This window comes from Python bivittatus, unplaced genomic scaffold (genome assembly GCF_059951505.1).
Source record: "Python bivittatus isolate LINGU-HERP-01145 unplaced genomic scaffold, Pbiv_v1 ctg000570_np1212, whole genome shotgun sequence".
Lineage (NCBI taxonomy): Eukaryota > Metazoa > Chordata > Lepidosauria > Squamata > Pythonidae > Python > Python bivittatus.
This window is the reverse complement of record NW_028277097.1, coordinates 2,342,498-2,365,012: the sequence shown is the minus strand read 5'-3', so window position 1 is coordinate 2,365,012 and position 22,515 is coordinate 2,342,498. Positions and strand designations below refer to the sequence as shown.

At 38.8% G+C, this 22,515-nt stretch overlaps 1 protein-coding gene across 1 annotated transcript in view; it reads right to left on the bottom strand.

Moving 5' to 3' along the window:
* ANKRD55 (ankyrin repeat domain 55) overlaps positions 1-20,399 on the bottom strand; it is a 41,936-nt gene extending 21,537 nt beyond the window's left edge. The window contains exons 1-8 of the mRNA XM_007441056.2: positions 20,357-20,399; positions 13,551-13,673; positions 9,904-10,034; positions 8,910-9,019; positions 4,606-4,666; positions 3,435-3,563; positions 2,333-2,517; positions 58-225 (exon numbers count right to left, since the gene is read on the bottom strand). Of these exons, the coding sequence (XP_007441118.2) occupies positions 58-225; positions 2,333-2,517; positions 3,435-3,563; positions 4,606-4,666; positions 8,910-9,019; positions 9,904-10,034; positions 13,551-13,673; positions 20,357-20,396 (947 nt within the window). The 5' untranslated portion in view covers positions 20,397-20,399. The remainder of the gene's footprint in view (positions 1-57; positions 226-2,332; positions 2,518-3,434; positions 3,564-4,605; positions 4,667-8,909; positions 9,020-9,903; positions 10,035-13,550; positions 13,674-20,356) is intronic.
* Positions 20,400-22,515: the final 2,116 nt, after the last annotated feature.

Below are 22,515 nucleotides of genomic sequence, written 5' to 3'. Positions count from 1 at the left end.
TGCTCATATTCAGCAATTTGGGTCTGGCTTGCCGGGAGGAGAAAGACAGGACTTTACCTGTTTTCTTGAGAGAGCAGTGCAATGCATGCTGTGTGCCCACAAAACAGGGCATATGACAGGGGTGTATTCTCATTGATATCCCTGGGGCTGCTCTCTACCCCCAGCTGTAGCAGAATCTTAACACAGTCAGCTTTTCCTGCTGCTGCAGCCCAATGCAAAGGTGTCCTGATGAAAAAAAAAGTAAAATATGCATATAGCAGTGGGTAGTTTAAATTCAGATTTGGATAAGACAATGTTCCTGTTTTCACAACATGCTTAACTGGGTCAGATGGGAGATACCATGTCATGAGAATTCTTAAAGGGGGTTAACTGACCATGTCAAATCCAAGGGGATTGGTTTTAGCCCTAAATAGACCTGGGTCCTACGTGGGATTTAACACGCTCTTCCGTTCAGCCATGTCAGTTACTGTATGAAACTCCTGACAGCTGTGATTAACTAACCCTTTTCTTTAGTTCAAGACAAAGACCTGAGGAGGCCTTTCCTCTGCAAAAATGAGTTCTTTCTAGGTAAAGAACCATCTTCCTCCATCTTGATGTCACACTGATTGATTGATTTAAAAAAGTAGAAATAGATAGAAGTTGGGAAGCTTACCAGAACCTGTTCATGATGGTTCTGTACTTGATCATATCACTGTAGATTTTTTTTCTTAAAGTGGGGGTAAGATGGAACAGCCTCCCAGCTTCCTTGTTGGTGGTTGAGAGGGGGATTGTATGAATAGCCACCACATCACAAGCCAGCCAGCCCTGATCGTGTACTGCTGGCAAGTCTGAATTTCTAAACTGAAAGTTAAGCTCTTTCAAATTTTGCTCTTGGTGCACGGTATCAGTTCCTTTCATTGCACAGGCATGTCAGAGGCAAATGGCAACCGTACAGCTTACCACAACCTATAAAACAGGTTTTCTTGGGAGCAGTGAGATCAGATCTTTTTAACAATTGCATGTGAGGTGCCTCAGTGGTTTTCTCTGATAGCCTCCAAGTAGTTGTTCTGATTCAAAAAGTTAAGCATATTTTGAAACCTGAAGTTCAGTAAAACAGCTTATGTTGAGAGGCTTCTCATTCTGATATAATTTGGCATTGGCCAGTAGGATTTTGTACTAATATTAATGTTTTGCCACATGTGCAAATACTTGAACATTGAACTTTCAGTGTGATAATTTAAATAAAAATATTTCTTTTTCTGTATCATATTCTCAGGGCTTCCACTGTTTTTCCATCCAAGCGAATGGCCAGGTCTATACCTGCTTAGCTTCCCAGTTTCCAAATAATTCATGCTACATGTTTGAACTTTGCTAAATCAATATTTTAAAAATCAAGGATTAAACCATCCTGCATTCTACTGTTCAAGTATTAACCTTCCTCTTATACACACACACACACACAAAATCCCCAATAGTTTCCCTGTGATTTTTCTTTTAGAAACACAGAAGTAAAATTCATGGTTGTTTTTAGTACTACAATCTTTAATTGACAACAAGGTTTAATTTCTAAAATGAGAATGCTGGAGCTAAAGATCACCTAGACCAGAGTTTCTCAACCTTGGCAACTTTAAGAGGGGTGGACCAACTCCCATGGCTGGCTGAGGAATTCTGGCAGTTGAAGTCCACACCTCTTGAAGTTGCCAAGGTTGAGAAACACTGACCTAGACAGGTGCACTACTCTGCAACATTTTTTCCTGTTAAAGGCCTCATTTCCGTGCGGGGAGATATTACACGGTTAAGCAGCGCTGACACCCAAAGTGAGTAGGACTGGAGTGAAAAGTGGGTGGAGATACCCCCTTCCTTTTGACAGGCTCCTTTTTTTTCTTTTTCACATTCCTTTTCCCTTTACTTTCTGACAATTCTTCCAAGCAGCAGGATGCAGGTAAGGAAATCTTCTTCCCAATGCTTAAGAGGGTTCTTGGAAAGGGTCTACCAGTGGCTCACCAGTGTTAGACAATGTAATATAAGCCTTTCCCTTTCCCTGTAATCCAAGTTTTGCAAAAGAAGCCGCCTTCTTCATCATGACTTAATAAGTAATGTGTAATGAGCTCTGCCATTCATTAAAAACAGGTGACCATTTAAAGGAAGAAATCCCTCTCGATAATATTTGATTTTTTCCTTAGCTGAACACAGACTAGGGGACCCACTGGCTAGTTGCTGCTGAACAAAGAAAGGTCAAAGAGAAGCTCTTTCATTAGGAGCCTTGTGGCATTAGAAAGCAGCCAACCCTCTTTCAACTATGGGTTAAGCAAGCAAAGCCCCAGACAGCTTTTCTCTTTGTTTCCATGGTCACCTGTCATCCACGTCCAGCGCCTGCAGGTTGCATTCTGGGATTTTAGCCAGCTCGCTAATAACGTCGCTGTATCCTGCAGCAGCTGCAACATGAATGCAAGTCTTCCCGTTCTCGTCATCATAGTTTATTATTGACGGGCCTTGATGGTGGTTCAGGATAATGGAACATAGGATCCGGTTTCCACTCTGAAAAGCAATCACACGCGTAGAGAAGACGTTACCAACATTGCTAAAAACAAATTCTAGGTCTGTAGCACTTCTGCCCTCCGTGTCTCAGAAAGTACTCACATTGCTTTCTATAAAAATGCTCTGTTAGGGCTGTCCAAGATTACTCCTTAAGTTCCTGGCTTTTAACCCATTCAATAATTTGTTTAATTTAAATAAGACTTCAGCTGCAGCCATATTACTTTTCTGAAAAGGCCTTTGGGCCCTGAAATAAAACCAGAAGAATATTATCTTGGAAATTGGCTGAGAAGTTTAGAGATGGCAATGGCATGAGACATTTCTTAGTGCTGGGTCCTAATTTATTAATAACATTTTTAAAAAGGGGGAAAGGGAGTTAGTGCCAATGTTAATCTCCCTGGACTATCTGGGGCCCTGGTGTGCTTACATTTGCCTGACAACACCATGTGGTAATATCAGTTCAGCCTTACCCAAGACCCATGGTTGCAATTTCAGATCTCAGCTAGAGTGAGAAAGCTGCACTCAGTTCCTTTCTTTTTGCAACCAGAAGCCAGTGTTTTTACATTTCTTGAATTTAAACATAGTCATATAGTAAAGCAATTCTTGCAAAGGTTAACCCCTTTTTTGCATGCTAAAGTGAGGATATGAATATAATTGATGTTGAAATAGTTTCACAAAAATTTAAAAAATGAGGTAAGAATGACTTGCCTTTGTACTGTTCTCTATGAGCCATGCCCAGTGAGATGGGCGTGAGACACAGCTGGATTAGCCATTGTGTACATTCCTCCCATTGGTTTGGGCTGGTTTCAGATTCTGCTGTGGCTAGGATTATAGTCCTTTTTCCTTCCCCTTCCAAGGTTTCACATTATGGAGACAAAAGAGACACTTCTGCCACTACATTGTTAGCAACTGTTCCATACCTGAACTGCCCAGTGAAGAGCTGTTTTAAAATCTTTGTCCACCAAAGTTGGATCTGCTCCTTTATGCAGCAATGTCTGAACATGCTGAGGTTGATTGTGGAATGCAGCCCAATGGAGTGATGTCATTCCCTGAAAATCACAACCCAAACCATTAGAGCTTTTGGTAACGCATACCTTCTCTAGAAGGCAGAATTGGTCATAGAGAGGGAAAAAAACCCTTTTCTTATCTAGATTAAGATAGATACCTTATCAGATATCTTAATAAGATTCAGATGCTATCTTATCTAGAATAAGATAGCTAAACAAAGCAGAACTCCCTGTTTTGGCATGGCAGGTGCTTTGTGAAAAATGTGTGTCATTTTTCTATTCTTTTCAATAGCTCTAATGGGGTAGAGATAAAAATATGCGTGGTAGAGTTTCTCATGCTTTCTGTAGTTGCTCTGCCTTCAGAACTTTGTTTTCTATATTACCTTTTATTGTAATGCCATTCAGTGGTCAAGTGCAGAAATAATTACTGTATGCCCACTCTTTTGTGGACTCTTGTCCACTCTTCCACCTGTAAATGGGGTTAGAGGTTTTTGTCTACAATAGAGGCTACCTTCCGATGTGGAAGAGCTCACTTAAGATTTTAGGGGTGGGGGTTGAGGCCTGCAAACTGAACGGAGACAGTTTTGGAGAAGGAATCTGAGAGAGTGCCTTTGTTTTTTGTTTTTTTTAAACTGTAATAAGCCTATTTACACTATGGTTTTCAAGTTTCCCACTTAAAAATGGTAGGAAATTGCTATCAGCTTTTAGCAATCACAGCCAGAGGATTCTCCTTGCTAGAAAAGGGTGAATCACCCATGATCTAAAGGGTTTTTTCTTTCTTCCATCTCTCCCACTGTCCTATTTCTTTTGCTCTCCCTGCTGTCATTCATTTGCCTATCAAATGATGCTTAGGAGGAACTGAAAGGCACACTGCACACATTACAAACAGGGCAGCTGGGTTTTTTTTTTTTTTTTTTGCTTACATGATGCATTTGTCTGCAGAAAATAATGCTCACCAGAATGCTAAATGGTGTGAGTTGGTTTTAGATCTTTTAGCATGAATCACTGTCTTAGAGGCCACATTTTAAAATCTGCCTTAATTTTACATAGTTCAGTACATTTTGGTGGAGGTTTGTTTGCTTACCTCATTATCCTGATGATTAATTTCACTTAGGTCCGACTGCTGAAGCAATACAGATAACAGTCTATGGAGAACAAAATTATATCCAATACATTAGAATATGTTATAATCCAATAAGTTATAAACAAAATTCAGTAGCAGTTAAATGTTCTTAGATGGTATCCTATTTTACCACATATGGTTCTAGAATTCACAGAACCACATAAATGGTAAGAATTACTTTTTTAAATCAAGATGTTTGAACTTACATAAGACTGCCTTCAATTTAATGGCTTAAGGAACATAGCCCCATTGCAAGCATTCCCTCATTTGTTAAACTCTTGACAGTGATTCTTTTAGTCTGTTAACTGCAACATCAACAAATCATTTTATTATCCTAAAGGCTAACATATTTATTATGGCATAAACTTTCATGGAGTACAATTCACTATATTAGATATCTGAGATGTGCTGAATTATACAAGTATTTGTGTGTGTGTGTGTGTATAAATATGCATGTATTAAAATTGCTCAGATCTGTTCAAAGGTAGATGCTAACTGGCCACGTCCTGAGGAGGTGATTAAGATCACATCTTGCAATGTTACCTGAGGTGAGTCCAAAGGAAATGGACAAGAGTCCTCTGAGGCCTTGGCTCTATCACCTGTAGTCTGGATCTCTGGCCCTCCTGAACATGAAAGCTGCCAGGGAGGTGACTGGGGATTGGGTCAGGGCAGTGATAAATGTATCCTTGAGAGAAAGAGTATGACTGCCTGCCTTGAAGGCAGTGGTTGTGCACAGTCTCCTCAAGTAGCCATTGCTCGACCTAGAAATTCTGGATAATTATTGACCAGTCTCCAACCTTCTCTTTCTTGACAATGGGAAAATAAACCATCTGCAAGCTGTAATCCTGCAAAAAAAAACACCAGCTTTGTTCTAATTTCAAATAAACACCAGAGTGGGAAAAACACTAATTCAGGTCTCAAAGTGTTGTATGATTGCACAGGTTTGGAGCTGGTCATGAATTGCTGCAAAGCCCTTTTGTGGAAACAACCTTAAATATCCCCATCTGTTATGAGCCAGATATGCTAGTTTTCAGTGCCTACAATCTGCAGATGGAATGACCACATAGATTGGGAACCAAAATGGGGAAGGCTGCCTGAATAATTTTAAAATTCAATCAGATTTGCCCTGGCTGTACTAGCCTTTCGCAAGGCATTAAAAACTAGGTTCTGCTGCAAACCTGGGGCCCTGATAATATGGGTTTCTTGGCTATATTGATTGTGGGACACTGTTTTTGGCTGCTATTTTTACATTATGTATGTTTATAATTATTGGTTGTATTTTCATTCTTTTTTTATCCTGTTTTAACTATCAGCTGCCCACAGTCATGTATATGAGATGGGCAGCCATAGAAATAAATAAATAAATAAATAAATAAATAAATAAATAAATAGCATTTTTTCAAGATGCTAGTAAAAAAAAAATCTCCTTCCTCAAGTCTGTTTTAATTTACAGAAGCCAGGGGAGGTGAAATAAGATTTCTAATGGCAAGTTATAGGTTTTCTCTCTCCTTCATGGCTCCCTATGATTATAAAAAACAAAATAAACATTACAGAGTAAATATAAACAAATATATTTACTTCAACTGCAGAATTTATACAGTTGCCAGGGGGCAGCTTTTCTGGCATTTAGTCTGGGCTGTCTTAGGGCTGATTTTTAAAAATTATTATTGGTATTATGATTACTATCAACCTCATGATCACCCGTATCACTGCCGTACTGCCCTTGTTATTCCAGTCTGCAGTCAGATTTCCTATTTCTACTTGTAATAGCCAGGATGAGCAGAGATAAAGAGAAAAACAAATATATAGGTTGAAGAACAGAAGCACTTCAGCAATACTTTCCGGTAAGGGAGTGATCATATTCAGAAGAACTAATTTTGTTGACTTGGGTTGATGGAAAAAGAGATGAGCAGCTGGCATACTTCCGTTCTGACCAGAGGTTTACCTGTTACCATGGGGATTATAGAAATTTTATTTTGCAGGGATCTTGGTGTTCTGCTGTTAAAGCAAATTACTATTTCTTTTCTAAATATCACCAGTCTATTTTCTATGGACATTTTATTTAATAATAGTGCTGTCGTGGTTGTCTTGAAAACTTCAAAGTGTACCGTTCAACTGATGTGGAAAGAAAAATGAAGATGTCAGGAAATTAACAAAATGGTTGACAATAAGATAATTTCAGAGATGTGGATGGAAACGGTGAATTAAATGTCATGTGTCGCTGCACATGTAATTTTCATCAGTTCATCAATCACACAAAAATGTTTCCTCAGAATACTTATTTTTGCGCATAGCTCTCAACATTTGATGTATATGTATGTACCATATAATGTACACACCTAATTCAAGTTATAAATTGCACAGAATAAAACAAATAATACCAGGCAAAGGGAACGTATTGGTTTGTAACTTCTACATCTTTTGCTCTTAATCATGCTGGCTGGAACTGAAGGGAGTTCAAGTCCAAAAGATCTTTAAGGCACCAAGTTCTTATCTCTGGCTAACACTGTTACTCCTTACCTGCTTCAAGAAAATCAGTAAATAATTATAGGAATTATAAATGAATTTGATTTTGGTTTTTGCTTTGTGTGTAAGTAAATCCACTGAATTATAGGACTTGTGCAACTTTTTGATTACTTTATGGGTGATTGATTACATGCCATCAAGTCAGTGCCAAGTCTTAGTGACCACATAGATAGATTTCCTCCATGACAATCTGTCCCTAACCTGGTCCTTCAGGTCTTCCAATGGGGCACCCATCACTGCTGTAACTGAGTCTATCTGCTTGCTGCTAGTCATTGTCTTCTCTTTCTTTCCACCTTTCCCAGCCTTAGAGACTAGGTTACAAAAACCTTAGAGAGCTAGGTTTTTGTATAATGTGTCCAAAGTAGAATAATTCAAAACTGGTCATTTGTGCCTCAACTGAGAACTCTGGGTCGAAACTTTATGAGTACTGCTTTATATAATCTAATGTCTTATCTGTCTGTCTGTCTGTCTATCTGGGTAGCCTTTGAGAAACATGGGATAAACCTTGGCTGCAGAGTTAACATGACTGGTTTCTAAAAGCAGACTTCTTCACCCCAGAGTCCGCTGGTATTATGTTGGATTTGGAAGTGTGATTTCTCCTTTGTCAGCCTAGAATATGGTGGCTCATAGGCATTGCCCCTGCCAAAGAGGAAATCCACAGCAACAATAACAAAAAGTAATGAAAAACAAAACAAAATAAAACTCCCCAAAAGGGAACAGATGTACATATTTATATGTATCAGTGGAAAATTGGAGACAATGGCTATACTTTAAAGCAGTGTTTCTCAACCTTAGGAACTTTAAGATGAGTGGACTTCAACTCCCTTTTTAGTACCCTTTGGCTGCTATATAAAACTGCCTTTTTTTAGAGCTGCTTATTTCTAAATTAAACTTGCATTACTTCACCCTTCAAAAACAGAACTCTACTCTATAAAAAAACACATATCACTTCTGAGGCAGCGTTGAAAAAAGAGCATTTATATTTAATGAGGGTAAGTGCTTTTTGATCCTCTCTCACATCATTGTTTCCTTAGCTGGGAAAATAAGGCATTTAAAGTGTATTTGCTCTTGTGTGTTTGTAAGAACCAGGTTTGTTACTAAATGTGATTTGTGCACAGAGGTAGCATGTTGATGCAGGTTGCAGACATTGCAGATGCAAATCCTATACATTGGAACAACAGGTGAAACAAATGGAGGTTATACATGGATGTCTCTTGGCCATACCCTCATTAACAGCCTCAGAAATTTCTTTGAATGAAAAAGGAGGATAAATGAGGCCTGTTGCTCCAAACCCCTATTAAATTAAGCAACATGATAGCTGTGAAATTCTGCAATTCTTTATGTATTTAACTGACAGCACAGGATGCTTAAGACTAACAGAAAAGCATAATGACTAACATTTTGATTGATCTTTGGCAGGGGCAATGCCTAATGAGCCACCATATTCTAGGCTGACAAAGGAGAAATCACATTTCCAAATCCGACATCATACCAGCGGACTCTGGGGTGAAGAAGTCTGCTTTTAGAAACCAGTCATGTTAACTCTGCAGCCAAGGTTTATCCCATGTTTCTCAAAGGCTACCCAGATAGACAGACAGGGTAGAATCGAATGGAATTCTAATCCTATTCTAATGTATGGACTGCCTAGGGGAGATGTTGTTACTCATACAATAAAAAAGCTACAAATTACAAGGAAACATTATTCAATAATTATCTCTGAGTAGTTTCAAGAAGGATACCTGACATTGGGGTCAGCAGTGGCAGCGTGTAGGGGTAATCTTCCATTTTTATCTGGGATGTTCTGTCTGGCTCCATTTCTTAGCAGGCTAACACAACCCTCAAGCCATCCCTGAAAATAGAACAAAATTTCATTTACTCTGAAAATCTTGGGGGCTAAATAAAGATTCTGCATTGAATTTCCATCCTTCTTCCCCAAATTAGTGGGCACATTTATGTGGTGCCACACATGGCAAGCAACTAATGCATTATCCAGTGCTAGGTAACCCCACAAACCAAGGCTATATCCTGTTTACTGGGTAATTGTCATCCTAGCTGATACCCTAAATACCATTGTGGCTGGCTGGCTGGCTGGCTGGCTGGCTGATCCTTCTCAAATTTTCTTCATTGTTGTTTTTACTGTAGGATTAAAAAAAATCCTATACAATCTTACTGGTCAGAGCTACAGAGTACGGCAATGCACATGAGCTGGGGGAGGTTTTGCCCTTTTCTTTCCATGTAGATTTATTTAACTGTCCCACAGAAGGATAGCATTGAGGCAGTGGAAGATTGGTGGGGGGGGGGATAGTTTTTGACATTATAGCCTCTAGGTAGTCAGTGCTGTTCACAATACAATACTGGTAGAAATTAACTGAATTATTTCCACACCCAACCCAAGAGAAAGAAATGAATTGGAATATACCTCCAGTGTAGCTCCATCACTAAAATAGCACATTATACATATCCTGAGAAATTTTCAAACATATTTCTCTCTCTCTCTCTCTCTCTAAATACAGAGTTGTCTTTATTGGTCAAAATGAATGTTTTACTTCAAAAGATTATGTGGTTTATATTTTAAAAAAAACTTGAGTAAAATTTAATATGATTTTCTATGTCTTATTTAATCAGTAACTTCTTTTGTTAGGCCTAACTACTGGCTCTAATAAAGAATGTTCATTTCTCTATTTCAGCTCAACACTTCCCCAAAACAATGTGTAAGAAAAGGAAATTCTGTACCAGATAGGTTGCCAGAGATAAACTAGTGCGCCCACGGGCATCTTGAGTATTAATATTGGCTCCCATCTTTAGCAGCAATTTCACTGTATCAAGTTGGCGTCCTGAAATGGCATGCATCAAGGGGGTACAGCCTTGGAAAGGGAAAAAAAGATACAAACAGGAAACCATTTTTTAGTTCAAAAAATACAGTAGTGATATATCAAGCACTTCTTTTAAAGGGAATTTATATTGATGAAAGGCTTGTTACACATCCAGAAACCCCAACCTCAGTTATTATCTGGATTATTTTATTACAATGCTGTTTCCAAATCTCCCTTGCAGTTTTTCAGTCTATTCCAACTGCAGGGTAGAGATTAAAGGACACCCAGTTTCAACTCCACATTTCCACATTCACCCACAGAAATTCATGGGGTGACTTGGTACCAGTCACTATAGTCAGCCTAACCTATTTCATAGGGCTGTTGTGAGGGTTTAATTGGAGAACGAAGTTCCACATATGCCATGTTGAATCCAAAGGAAAGATGGGATACATATCAAATGAATGAACTGTTAAATGGCTGGTGTGAGTCTTCCGGGCTTTGTGGCCGTGTTCTGGAAGTTTTGTTTCCTAATGTTTCGCCAGCATCTGTGACCGGCATCTTCAGAGAGCAGGAGCACAGACAGGAGCAGTTTTCTCTGTGCCCAGGATGAGGTGACCCTTTTGTGGGTATTTATAGAGATCTGAGGGGGGGGATTGGAGGTGTGTGGTGGAGGAGTTAGCGGGGTGTGGGGTTTGGGTTAACGAGTGGCTGCTTGTTTTGGTGTCAGAATACGTGTGTATCTTCCCGGGGATTAGGCAGGGTTTTTTCTTCCATTGAGTTGTTAACAAGTGGCTGCTGGGGGTGATTAGTATGTTCATTGTGTGAGCTGCTCACACATCCTGGTGGTTGAGCTGAGTTCGTTGACCTTTTGCAGGCTGTATTTTTCAGGATTGGTAGCCAGGTTTTGTTGATTTTTAGACTCTCCTCTTTTTTATTGAAGCTGTGCTGGTGTTTGTGAATCTCAGTGGCTTCCCGGTATAGCCTGGTATAGTGGCTGTTGGTGTTGTCCAGTATCTCTGTGTTTTCAAATAGGATTTTGTGTCCAGTGTGCTTGAGACTGAAGAAGAAAAACAGCCACCCACCAACAAAGTATTTCTGCCCTACATCAAAGGGATCACAGACCACATGGGAAAACTGATGGAAAAACACAATTTCCAAACAATCTTCAGATCCACCAGAAAAATACAACAAGTGCTAAAATCAGCAAAAGACAAAAGGGATCCCCTCATCGCCACAGGAGTATACTGCATACCATGCAGCTGCGGGCAAGTATACATCGGGACCACAAAACGCAGCATCCAGACCAGGATAAAAGAACATGAAAGACACTGCAGACTACAGCAACCAGAAAAATCTGCAGTAGCTGAACATGCTCTCAAGCACACTGGACACAAAATCCTATTTGAAAACACAGAGATACTGGACAACACCAACAGCCACTATACCAGGCTATTCAATCTGTCGTGCTATTTGCCATTATTTTTTCCCCTCTAGAATCTCATAAACCATCCCTTTGTCCTAAATAACATATTCCTTCTTATCTTTTGCCTATTAATATGCTAATCTTTGCCTGTAAGGATTGCTGACTAAAAACTGTATAGAAAGTGAACAGAATAAATCAACAGCAAAACTTTGAAATGTGAGGCATAGTTATGTTTATTTATGCTGTTCTAATTGCTTTTTTCCCCTTCAGGCAAGGCTTTTAAAAATGCTGACAAATCTTACACAGTAGCGTTTGTGGGCATGAGGAATTACTTATTCTGGTGCTTAGATTTTTGATCTGTCTCAGATATGGGGAAGTACTAAAATTGTTTTTCTTTCTTTTTTTAACTTCAGTTTTCTTTTGTGTATCACATATGCCCTGTGCATGCCAGGCAATTCCAAAATGTGACCCAGAAGCTCAGAAGTACTCAGGGGTATCTACAGAGCATGGTTAAAAAAAAAACTTAAGATGGTAGCCGTGTTGATGCAATCAAAACTGTTTTTAATGTGTGTTGTGTGTATGATGCACATAAAAAACAGATGGAGCTTCAATCAGTTTCCTACTTTCTGTTTTCTTGAATGACCTCAAATTGTGGTATGAGAAAAGAGGCAGAAGATCTTCTAATTTCTCCTTTTTCTTCCTAATTATTTTTACATCAATAAGGCCCAGATATATTGTATATTTCTCCTTACTGGAGAGTTGCTTCATCTGTTGAAAAGTGTGACGTTTGGCTTGCCACAAAACTCTGAGATGTGTCTTTTCCTCCTTACTCCTTTGGCATCTTAACTGATTAGTGTTTTTCAGCAAGCTGTGACTCAGTTGTATATGACCTTCAAACTGGTTATTTTCTGCCCCACAAAACAGACCATGTTAAAAGGAGATGTGAACTCAGGCTTAATGTACCTGAACACCTCAGTTCTTCAACCCCAAATGCCTCAAACACTCTGGAAATCTTGGCTCCACTAACTTGCATGAAATTGTATATCACCACTTTGCCCACTGTGCCCACAACGTTCAATGAAATTACATATAATTTCAAATGTGTCATTTGGAATTATTGAAATTAAATATCATTAAATATTTAGACATAAAATAAAGAATTGCAAATGCCGTCTGGCCCTGTTTTTTAATATGCTCATTGCCAATTTCTACCCCATTGGCTTTGGGCACTGAAAAGCATTTTCGTATTCACTTTCTGGAAGCAGCTGGTCCAAACTAGATGCTTCCCAGCATTTCTTATGACTATTTCTGCTGCTGCAATTCCTGCTTTGGACAATAATGCATACTGTCCATTAATATCATTAGACTAATCAGGAGTGGAGTTCCTGATGTCACGTATCACAGTTTGACAGGTGTCACTGCTATCGTTGCTACCATGCTACCACAGGTGCAGATACTCTACATGTCAGCAGCCAGTTGTGATGCAAAACACAGAAGAATTTAAGTTCCTGCACTACAGTTCCTAAGGGTTCTGAAGGAACACATACCTACTCCTATACTTTTTCAAGAGTGGGAGCCATTGTACGTTAGTAGTTAGAGTGTTTGAATGGGACCAGAGAGATCTAAGTTCTCTGTACTCAGTTATGGAGCTTGCTGGGTGATTTGGGGCCAATCCTTTTCTCTAGCCCAATTTGAGAGAACAACAACCTGTGGTTGTGATGCTAAAGAGAAGATATGCATGTCTAAGTGCAAGCCATTATCAAACCCTTGTTTTTTTCCCCCCACAGAGGAGTTGAGAAAGTTTATAATGGGCCCTGATAAAACTGGAGATACCTATTGCCACTAAGCAGACTCAACCTGTCTAACATACTGTCTTTCGCTTGTCTTCAGGATCAGTATGATCCTGATATATCCTTGTTATTTCAGCCTAATTGCAGTGTGCAGTCACTTATTATTTCAGATCTATTGTACTGACAACACATTTGCTGGACAGGAAATATAGTAAATGATTGTGCAATGATGCTGTGAATAAAGAAAAGACTCTCATAATAAAAAAAATAACTTTTCTTCAGTAACAGAATATCAAAAGTGGTGTTAAAAAGAATAACATCATAGGAATTAGCTACAATTTGCAGCTACCTTACCCTCACTATCACAGCATTCTAATATTGAAGGATCTTCACGGATGACAGTAGTTAAAGTATTAATATCCCCATTAGCTGCTGCTTGATACACCAGAGTTAGGTCAATTTCTTCTGCTGAATCGCCTATGAAAATGAAAGTTTACATTAGAATGAAGAATCCTGTCTTGGAAAGAAGGAAATAACCATGTTTAATAGTGAAACAACAATGTTTTCCTTTCAAATTTAAGATGTTTACATAACTATTGATTACTAAAGAAAAAAAAAAAAACCATACAAGTGTATTTCACAATAAAGCATCAACTTTCAAAGTAGCATTCCGGTAACTGTTGTTCCATTTCCTATCAAGGCTGCCATGCAAGTGCAGTGAATCATCTACTATAGATGAAGCTAAGGTGCCTCTTCATTTAGGAATCCCTTTCTGTCCCATATTTAGGTCATGTAGTATAGGTGCCAAGATCAGAAGGAAGCTATACCAACAGTAGTGAGAAGAACAAGGAAGGAGAATCCATGATCATTTGACTCCAGAGATCTTCAAACTTGGATTTCAGCACCCTAGGCTGTAATAAAGTCTGAACCATTCTGGAGTCTCCTGCTTTTCCACAAACAGAAATATTTCAGGTTCTGCCTGTTTGATTCTTTCAGAGAAATCTCATCTTCATCCACATGTTGGTTGGTTAAGCAGGTTTTTTTTCCATTAAGTCTTTGTGTCTGTTCTCTTCTTGAGCTGTTTTACTGGCCTGTGCAAAAGAAGAAGCTTAGAGAGTTGGGAGGATAGCAAACAATAGTTTGTTCCTCCTGTGATTTTTACCTCTGAGATATCCTCAAATTCTATAGCATCTGCATAGGGGAAATCGACAACAAGATTGCTGAACTCTGAGATTTTAGGATAATTCCTTTTAGAACAAAGTGGCAGGTCTGCCTTCTTTGCTATTAAATCAAAAGGTAACCTAGCAACTAATGTTTCACTTTAGAGAAAAACCAGTCCTATGTACTGTGGTCTTTGAACAATATTCATATTTAGAGTGTACTATGTGATTATCTCTTTTCCACTTGAAAGATAAACTCATGGAAGAGGAAGGAACGGGACTACACAATTGGCAATATTCACTGAATGTGCATTTTCAGGAAGCCATCTGCAAAGGATGTCTTGCTTGTGCAGGGCTCCATGCACATTGATGTTTTATGTACTTGGGATATTATGTGATTGCAATTTACAGTTATGATTGCAGGGAGCATGTTATGTATGTTGGCTTCTCCCACTGTGTTTCTGTATGCGTTAAAAACATAGGCAATGAGATGGAACCTCTTGGCATAGCACAGACCATGGTCATAGAGTGGAACAGGAGATACCCAACACCAGGTTCTGAGGCTACGTTCTTCAGCCACTTTAACAATGCAGATGCCTGTGACACGGAACATAAGCCCATCTGCAGCTAGAAAGATTCCATGCAAATGAATGTTATGTCATAGTCTCTGCTTTTTCTATGGCTGGATACTTTACTTTCTTTAAACCAGGCTTCAACTGGATGTCTCTTCAGAGGATACTTCAATATATTGTTTTTCTTTAAAGTGGGCCACGGAGTCAACCTATTTCTTAGGCCATGTTTTCATACACATTTTCAGCATCGTGAGCATATTGCAATTATCTCCTATCACTTCAATTAACTGGACAGGAGCTTTCATTAATCAGGCAATAGGGGCATGTTTGCACACAAGTATCCAGCTATGCTTCACTCTGGACCTTTAGGCAACTAGCAGCAATTTATTCCATGTGCAGAAATGATGGAATTATACAAGAATGTATTAAAACTCACTGCTGCTGATAGTGGAGTTTGTTTATTCTTTATTTTAATTAATGCAGTTCAAAATAATTTCTAATACAGTTTTTAATTTTAATTTTAGTGAAGTTTACAATGAAATGATAATGACTGATTGTTTTAGTGCCATGAAGTCAGTGTCAGCGCTTAGTACCAGATGGATTGATTCTCTCTAGAAATAATTATTAAAATACAATAATAAAAACATATTCTTTAATGAGGGAGAAGGAAACCAGAACAAGCAAAACTATTCATGCATAATACTCCCCCCAGGATGGCCATGCATCTATTTCCTGCTTTCCTGTTTTCCTGTCTTCCCATAACACAATTCTGGCCAGTGTAACAGTCCAAAAGAAAAAGGGGGTGCTTGCAGAAAGCTAATGTCTAAACCTAACAGGAGGAATGAGTTAAATCTGTCTTTAAAAAAAGAGGGGGGGAGGAGGATACAAAGACACCATTATCGTTTATTAACGTTAGTTACTGGCCTTTTAGAAATAGATATGAAGGCTAGCAGAACCATAGGTAAAACTCTGAGATCAAGGGCTGTTTTGCACAAGATGTATTCCCTGTGAAAAATATCTCCTTTGTGGCGTTATAGGGAAAGGGGAGCAGGATTAATTAAGGATGACATCACTCAATCAGAATCCACATTTAGCATTCTTGGACACCTACACAAGATTAGAGTGACCTGAAGAGATCCACTGTGGGTGACAGCTTTAGGCCTCTCACTTTCCCAAGGGTCTGACATATTTTCCACAATGACTTGGAATTATTCTCCAAGAAAAATATAGATCATAGTTCTAACCTGTTGGCACATTGTTCAAAGCATCATTGTTACTTTTCTCTGCCACTCTGCTGGTAAGTCTACCAGGCTCTCGATGAGGGTGCTATGGCAATGGCTTTCTCAATGCTCAATCTGTTCTTGCTGCTCTCGTGCATAATAAGATTCAGAAAACCCCCTCACCATGTGTATAACTGCTTGTTCAGTGGTCAGGAATCTGGATTGTATAGTCTTACATGTTTTGGATGTGTGGGGCCCTTAATATGAATGTATGGAAATCAGATGTATAAGTTCTTAATTGCTATTCATACCCCCATCGCTGTCATTCCATTATTCATATAACATCAAACATGGAGCTTCAGGAGAGCGTTTGGTGATGTTGAGGATTAGCCTACTCCGTCTGAGTGGACCATGAGAATGTCTTGCTTGAGCAATATCAATGTTTATGTTTTAAACCTTATGATTCTTGGTGGATATAAGCCACTGAGAGCCTCAGGAAGTAAGTGGTATAAAAGCCATAGAAAAATCAAATAATAAAATAAAATAGGAGTGAAGTTTGGGTGCAGTAAAAAAATTCATGCAAACTGCATGGCCACCACATATTGTTATTTTGTATACATTGGCTTTACACTGGCTTCACTGCATGTAATACGCAGGTATTGGTGAGCCATGAAAAAAACACCAGCATAAAACTGGGTGCAGTGAAGGAAACATTGAAGTCAATGAGGTACAGCAGGACGGTGGGCCGTGCAAAAGATTGGCTTCTCTAACTTGCCTTTCTCTTTGAATACTCAAGAGAGGAGATTTGTGTTTAAAGAAAACAACAATAACATTTACAAATGTTAATCCATGTGTCCAATTCTGTTATATGAAGTTTTTGTTGAATAGTTGGGGAATTTATAAAATGAGAGTTTGTTTAATTGATAAAATCAAAAGTGGAGGGCCACTTGCTAATTACATCACTGGTCCAAGAACTCTTCTCTGCTTTTCAATTATATAGAAGCTGCTTTTAATTACTCAGTGAGTGCATTGGGTACACACACTGCATATGGTCGTCTTTGCTAAGAATGGGGACACTTCCCTTTCTGAAACTGGGAACAGAGAAATCTTTATCAAGTTTGTCAATTTCCTTTTAGTGTGTGACTGGCTGTATCTGGAGACAAGGTCCTAGTCTGCTAACATTGTAGTCTATGTAATTACCTTGGTGTGATCCAGTGATTCATATGCACACTTGTTCTTTACTCTTAGCCATGAGAAGTCCAAAACCTTGATGAAATTGCCCTTTTGACCAAATTAAATGGAGAAGACTTGGAATTGGAGGATTCCTGAGGGTGCATATCAGCAACTAAATTAATAGAGTCTACAAGCAGTAGCACCAAAAACAAGAATATAGATAAAATAATAAAAACAAGAAATGTTGAAATGGCAGGGAGAAGGGGGAATTATAAAGATAGTTAGAGCAATGTCAGTCTGTAATGTTACTTCACAGTATAAATCTAATCCTTTGATTAGTATAAGAAGTCATATGAAAAGTTAAAAAAGAAATAGAATTGAGCATTTACTATAGACAATTATAAAGACCTTAAACAGAAAATTGAAAAAAAAAAAATCACCTCCCACTCCTGAGAGATTATTACTACATCCATGTTAATTGTTCCAGAAAAAAAGGTATGTATGCTTATTTTAAGAATCTTATTTTAATACAAACATACCCAAATAGCTGCTTTAAAAATTTTTTTCAAAGAAATAATGTCTTCAGCCCCAAATTTTTCTATTACTTTTATTTTGTAGTTTTATAATCATTTATTTGGATCAGGAAACACAATTGATTACTTATGACAAAACATGGGAAGCAGGCTTTGAATGGGACAGAAAACCATAGATCAAAGATGAGAACAAATGTCAGGCACAGACAGGTGTCGCCCCCCCCCACCCGAATAATACACGTTTCAATTAACAATTTATGTGGTAGACTTAAATAGCTGCTTTTAAAACAGACTGCAGAAAGAACCTGCTTGCTAGCTGACAAGGCCTATGGAGGATCATGTCGAAGTTTGGCTGCCTTGCCAAATTCATTCAGATGGTACGCCAGTTCCGTGATGGCATGATGGCCAGGGTGCGGAGAATCCTCTAAGGCATTTCCAGTTACTAAAGACGTCAGACAGGGTTGTGTGCTTGCACCCACACTGTTCAGCATGATGTTTACTGCCATGTTGAGTGATGCCTTCCGGGATAGTAATGCTGATATCAACCTCAAATACAGAGTGGATGTGAAGCTCTTCAACCTGAGAGACTTCAAGCTCTCACCCAAGTGAAGGAAACTGTTCTGAGAGACTTCCTCTTTGCTGATGACTGTGCTTTGAATGCTGGCTCAGAACCAGAGATGCATATCAGTCAGGAATTCTCCACAGCTTGTGGCAACTTTGGACTCAACATCCAAAAGACTGAAGTCATGCACCAGCTTGTTGCTCATGCACCATGCACAGAATCCAAAATCACTGTTAGAAACTACAGGCAGTGGACTAGTTTAATTACCTTGGCAGTACCCTCGCCCAAGCAGTGGCTATTGATGCAGAAGTTAACTGCAGAATAACAAAGATGAGTTCTGCTTTCGGTAGATTATGCTCCACTGTGTGGGAATGTCGAGGAATCAGTTCAGTAACAAGACTGAAGATCTACAGAGCCATAGTACTTACTATTCTTCTGTATGCCTGTGAAGCGTGGACTGTGTATCGAAGGCATGCAAGACTGCTGAACCATTTCCACATGACTTGTCTTCACAGGATATTAGGCATCAGATGGTGAGACAAGTACCAGACACTGAAGTTTTATCTAGAGCATGTCTACCCTCAGTCCACACATTGCTGATGAGAGCACAGACCTGGTGGGCAGATCATGTCACTCATATGGCAGACGAGCACATACCAAGCAACTCCTTTTTGGGGAACTCTCTGCTGAAAGCTGATCATATGGAGGGCAGAAGAAATGTTTCAAAGACACCTTAAGGCCTCCCCGAAGTCGCTTGATATAGACATGACCACCTGGGAAATGCTGACGCAAAACTGTCCTACCTGGCATGGTCTCATCCACAAGGGCTGTCAAGCTTATGAAGTAAGGCGCACTGCTGAAGCACAACATAAGTGTGAGCTGCATAAGACCACCACTAGTGCAACAACTGCAGTGCTTACACATGTCTGTCTAACATAGGTGAGAACATTTTGTGTCTGAATTGGCCTGATCAGTCATCTTCGGTCACACCATGTCTAGTCTTAACGTGATAAAAATTAAAAACAAAACAAAACATGGTGTCGAGGTCTTCATTGATGACGATGGATGAACAACATGCTCTTCACTCTTAGCCATGCCATGACAAGTCCAAAACCTTGCATGAAATTGCCCTTTTGACTGAATTAAGTGGAGTAACCTTGGAACTGGAGGATCCCTGAGGGCGCATATCACCAACTAAATTAATAGAGTCTAGAAGCAGTAGCACCAAAAATTTTCATAGTAGAAATCTAATCCTTTGATTAGTATAAGAAGTCATATGAAAAGTTAAAAAAGAAATAGAATTGAACATTTACTGTAGACAATTATAAAGACCTTAAGCAGAAAATTGGGGAAAAAAAATCACCTCCCACTCCTGAGAGATTGTTACTACATCCATGTTAATTGTTTCAGAAAAAAAGGTATGTATGCTTATTTTAAGAATCTTAATTATGTATTTTAATACAAACATACCCAAATGGCCACTTTAAATAATTCTTCGAAGAAAATAATGTCTTCAGCCCCAAATTTTTCTATTACTTTCATTTTGTAGTTCCATAATCATTTAGGTGGATCAGGAAACACAATTGATTACTTATGACAAAACATGGGAAACAGGCTTTGAATGACACAGAAAAGCATAGATCAAAGATGAGAACAAATGTCAGGCACAGGCAGGTCCCCCCTGAATAATACATATGTTTCAATTAACAATTTATGTGGTAGACTTAAATAGCTGCTTTTAAAACAAACTGCAGAAAGAACCTGCTTTAAAAATCAACAAGTCCAGAAAACCAAATTGGACGATCTGACTTGAAATTCATGCTACCCCAGATTTCCCCCATGCAACGTAGAGTTTTCTGTACTGTGTTCATGAAATACAACTACAGGATAGGAGGCATGTATTCATGAATGAATCCTAGCATGAAAAACAACTATCTTACCTTTCTGACGATCAAACACTGACGAAGTGCTAAAATCCATGACTGATTGCATGTTTTCCCCTAGCCTTTGAAATCCCTAGAGCCAGATTTTGTTAGTAAACAACGCATGTCTAGCAATTGCTGTCGCCTGTCTCCTTCCTTGATTTAAATCTGCCTTCCTAATAAAGACAAAAATGGGAACCTTATCCTCCACGGCTAACAGATCCAATTAAAAAGAAGTCTTGCAAATAGCCTAATGCATTATAGTTTCAAGCATTTTTACTCCTTTGCTTAAGAAGGGGTCTGCTGGTAGTACAGCATCAGCTCTCAAAACGCTGTATTTAAACTGCAATCTCTGTGGATGAATGAGAATCCACAAGATCAGACCGAGCATGTGCAAAGCTTGCAATGCCATTTAAATACTAATGTGGTTATTACAGAGATAATGGGGTATGTGTGGTGGCAAAAAGAGTAAAAACCCTCTCTCAAGATTATCTATCTATCTATCTATCTATCTATCTATCTATCTATCTATCTATCTATCTAATAATATAATATAATATAATATAATATAATATAATATAATATAATATAATATAATATATAATATAATATATACAATAGCCACTGCTCATTACTACACAGGTTGCTCCAAGAATAGGCCATCTTTTGCAGGCTGAAGGGGTACTTGTCTTTTCTTTTGGGGGGGACAGAGAAGGCCACAGCAAGCAAGAGGTGATGATGTGAAATTGGCTAGATTGTGGTATGTAAATGGATAGGGATGGGACAATTCAGTGGTGGCAGCTGTCCTCACTTATCCACCTCGCAAGAAGAACAGAAGTATTGCAATGGCACAAGCAATAGCAAACAGTTGCTCCCCCAGTAGCTGGACTACAGGGACCAGACTCCATAGATATGGAGGGGTGTGTGCTGATCTGAGATTGTGGAGAGGGTGTGGTAGAGAGATTGTGGTAGAGAGGGTGGCACTAATTCCACAGGGCTTCCAAGAGGCTTGGGAAGTTGAGTCCATGAACTATAAACTTGGTTTCTTCTCTAGTAGAAACAAATGAAGACAGTTACACACCTCTCTAATGGATCTGAAGCCAGATTTGGGAGTTCCTTCTGTAAATTAAAGACTTTACAATAAAAAGAAAACAAGGTAAGAATTTTGACTGAGTGAAAAACAGGATCAGTGATGTCAGCCCCACTAGGTAGAACAGACTAGGAAATTGACTCCACAGGAAGGCTAAAACTGCTTTTATAATGATTGGCTGTAATAACAGAACCTTGCAAGCCTGATTGAGCTGTACCTCCTCCTCCTCCTCCTCCTCCTCCTCCATATAGTTCAGTGAATCAGGGAGGTGTCTGCCTGAGCCACTTCTGAATGTTACCTCGTTGTTCTGGAGTTCAAAAACGTTTCAGCCTCTTTTGCCTAAGTTCCTGCATATCTTCATCAAGGTCATCTCCCTTACTTTCTACAGTAATGATATACAATATCTTGAATACAGTTCCACTAATAACACTAAAGACAATTAAGCACTCTTGATAGGCTTAGTTATGCTTAGAATAAACCCATTAAGCTAAAATCACATTGATTTCAAATGTATACAAATGTGTATAAGATCACACTGCATATCTATTTAGTTTTAAATTTATTTTGGTTTGATCTACTGAAATGTTATAAACACTGTGGAAGAAGAGCTGCAACTCACGAAATAAATCATAATAAGTATTATAAATATTACAGCAGATAAAAAAACCCTCGAATCTTATTCATACTAATAATAGTTTTTTCCCTGGCATTTTATAGTAGAGGTAGTAGTTGGAATGATGATAAGACTATACCCTCTTTCACAGAAGAAGAAATCATTTCTAAATCTGTTCATTTCAATGCTGTGAAGTGTGGATATTTACATGAAGAGTAAGGCACCATGAAACACATCATGAAAATGAAGGATTGGCAAACTGGTCAACAGCAGTTTTCCTTCCTTCCTTCCTTCCTTCCTTCCTTCCTTCCTTCCTTCCTTCCTTCCTTCCTTCCTTCCTTCCTTCCTTCCTTCCTTCCTTCCTTCCTTCCTTCCCAATTTCAGATTATCTTATATTCAGTTTCTGCCATTCCCATACTAGTTAGAGAATTTCTTTTTTAAAAAATCATCCAAAAATTTGTATGCATTTTTCTG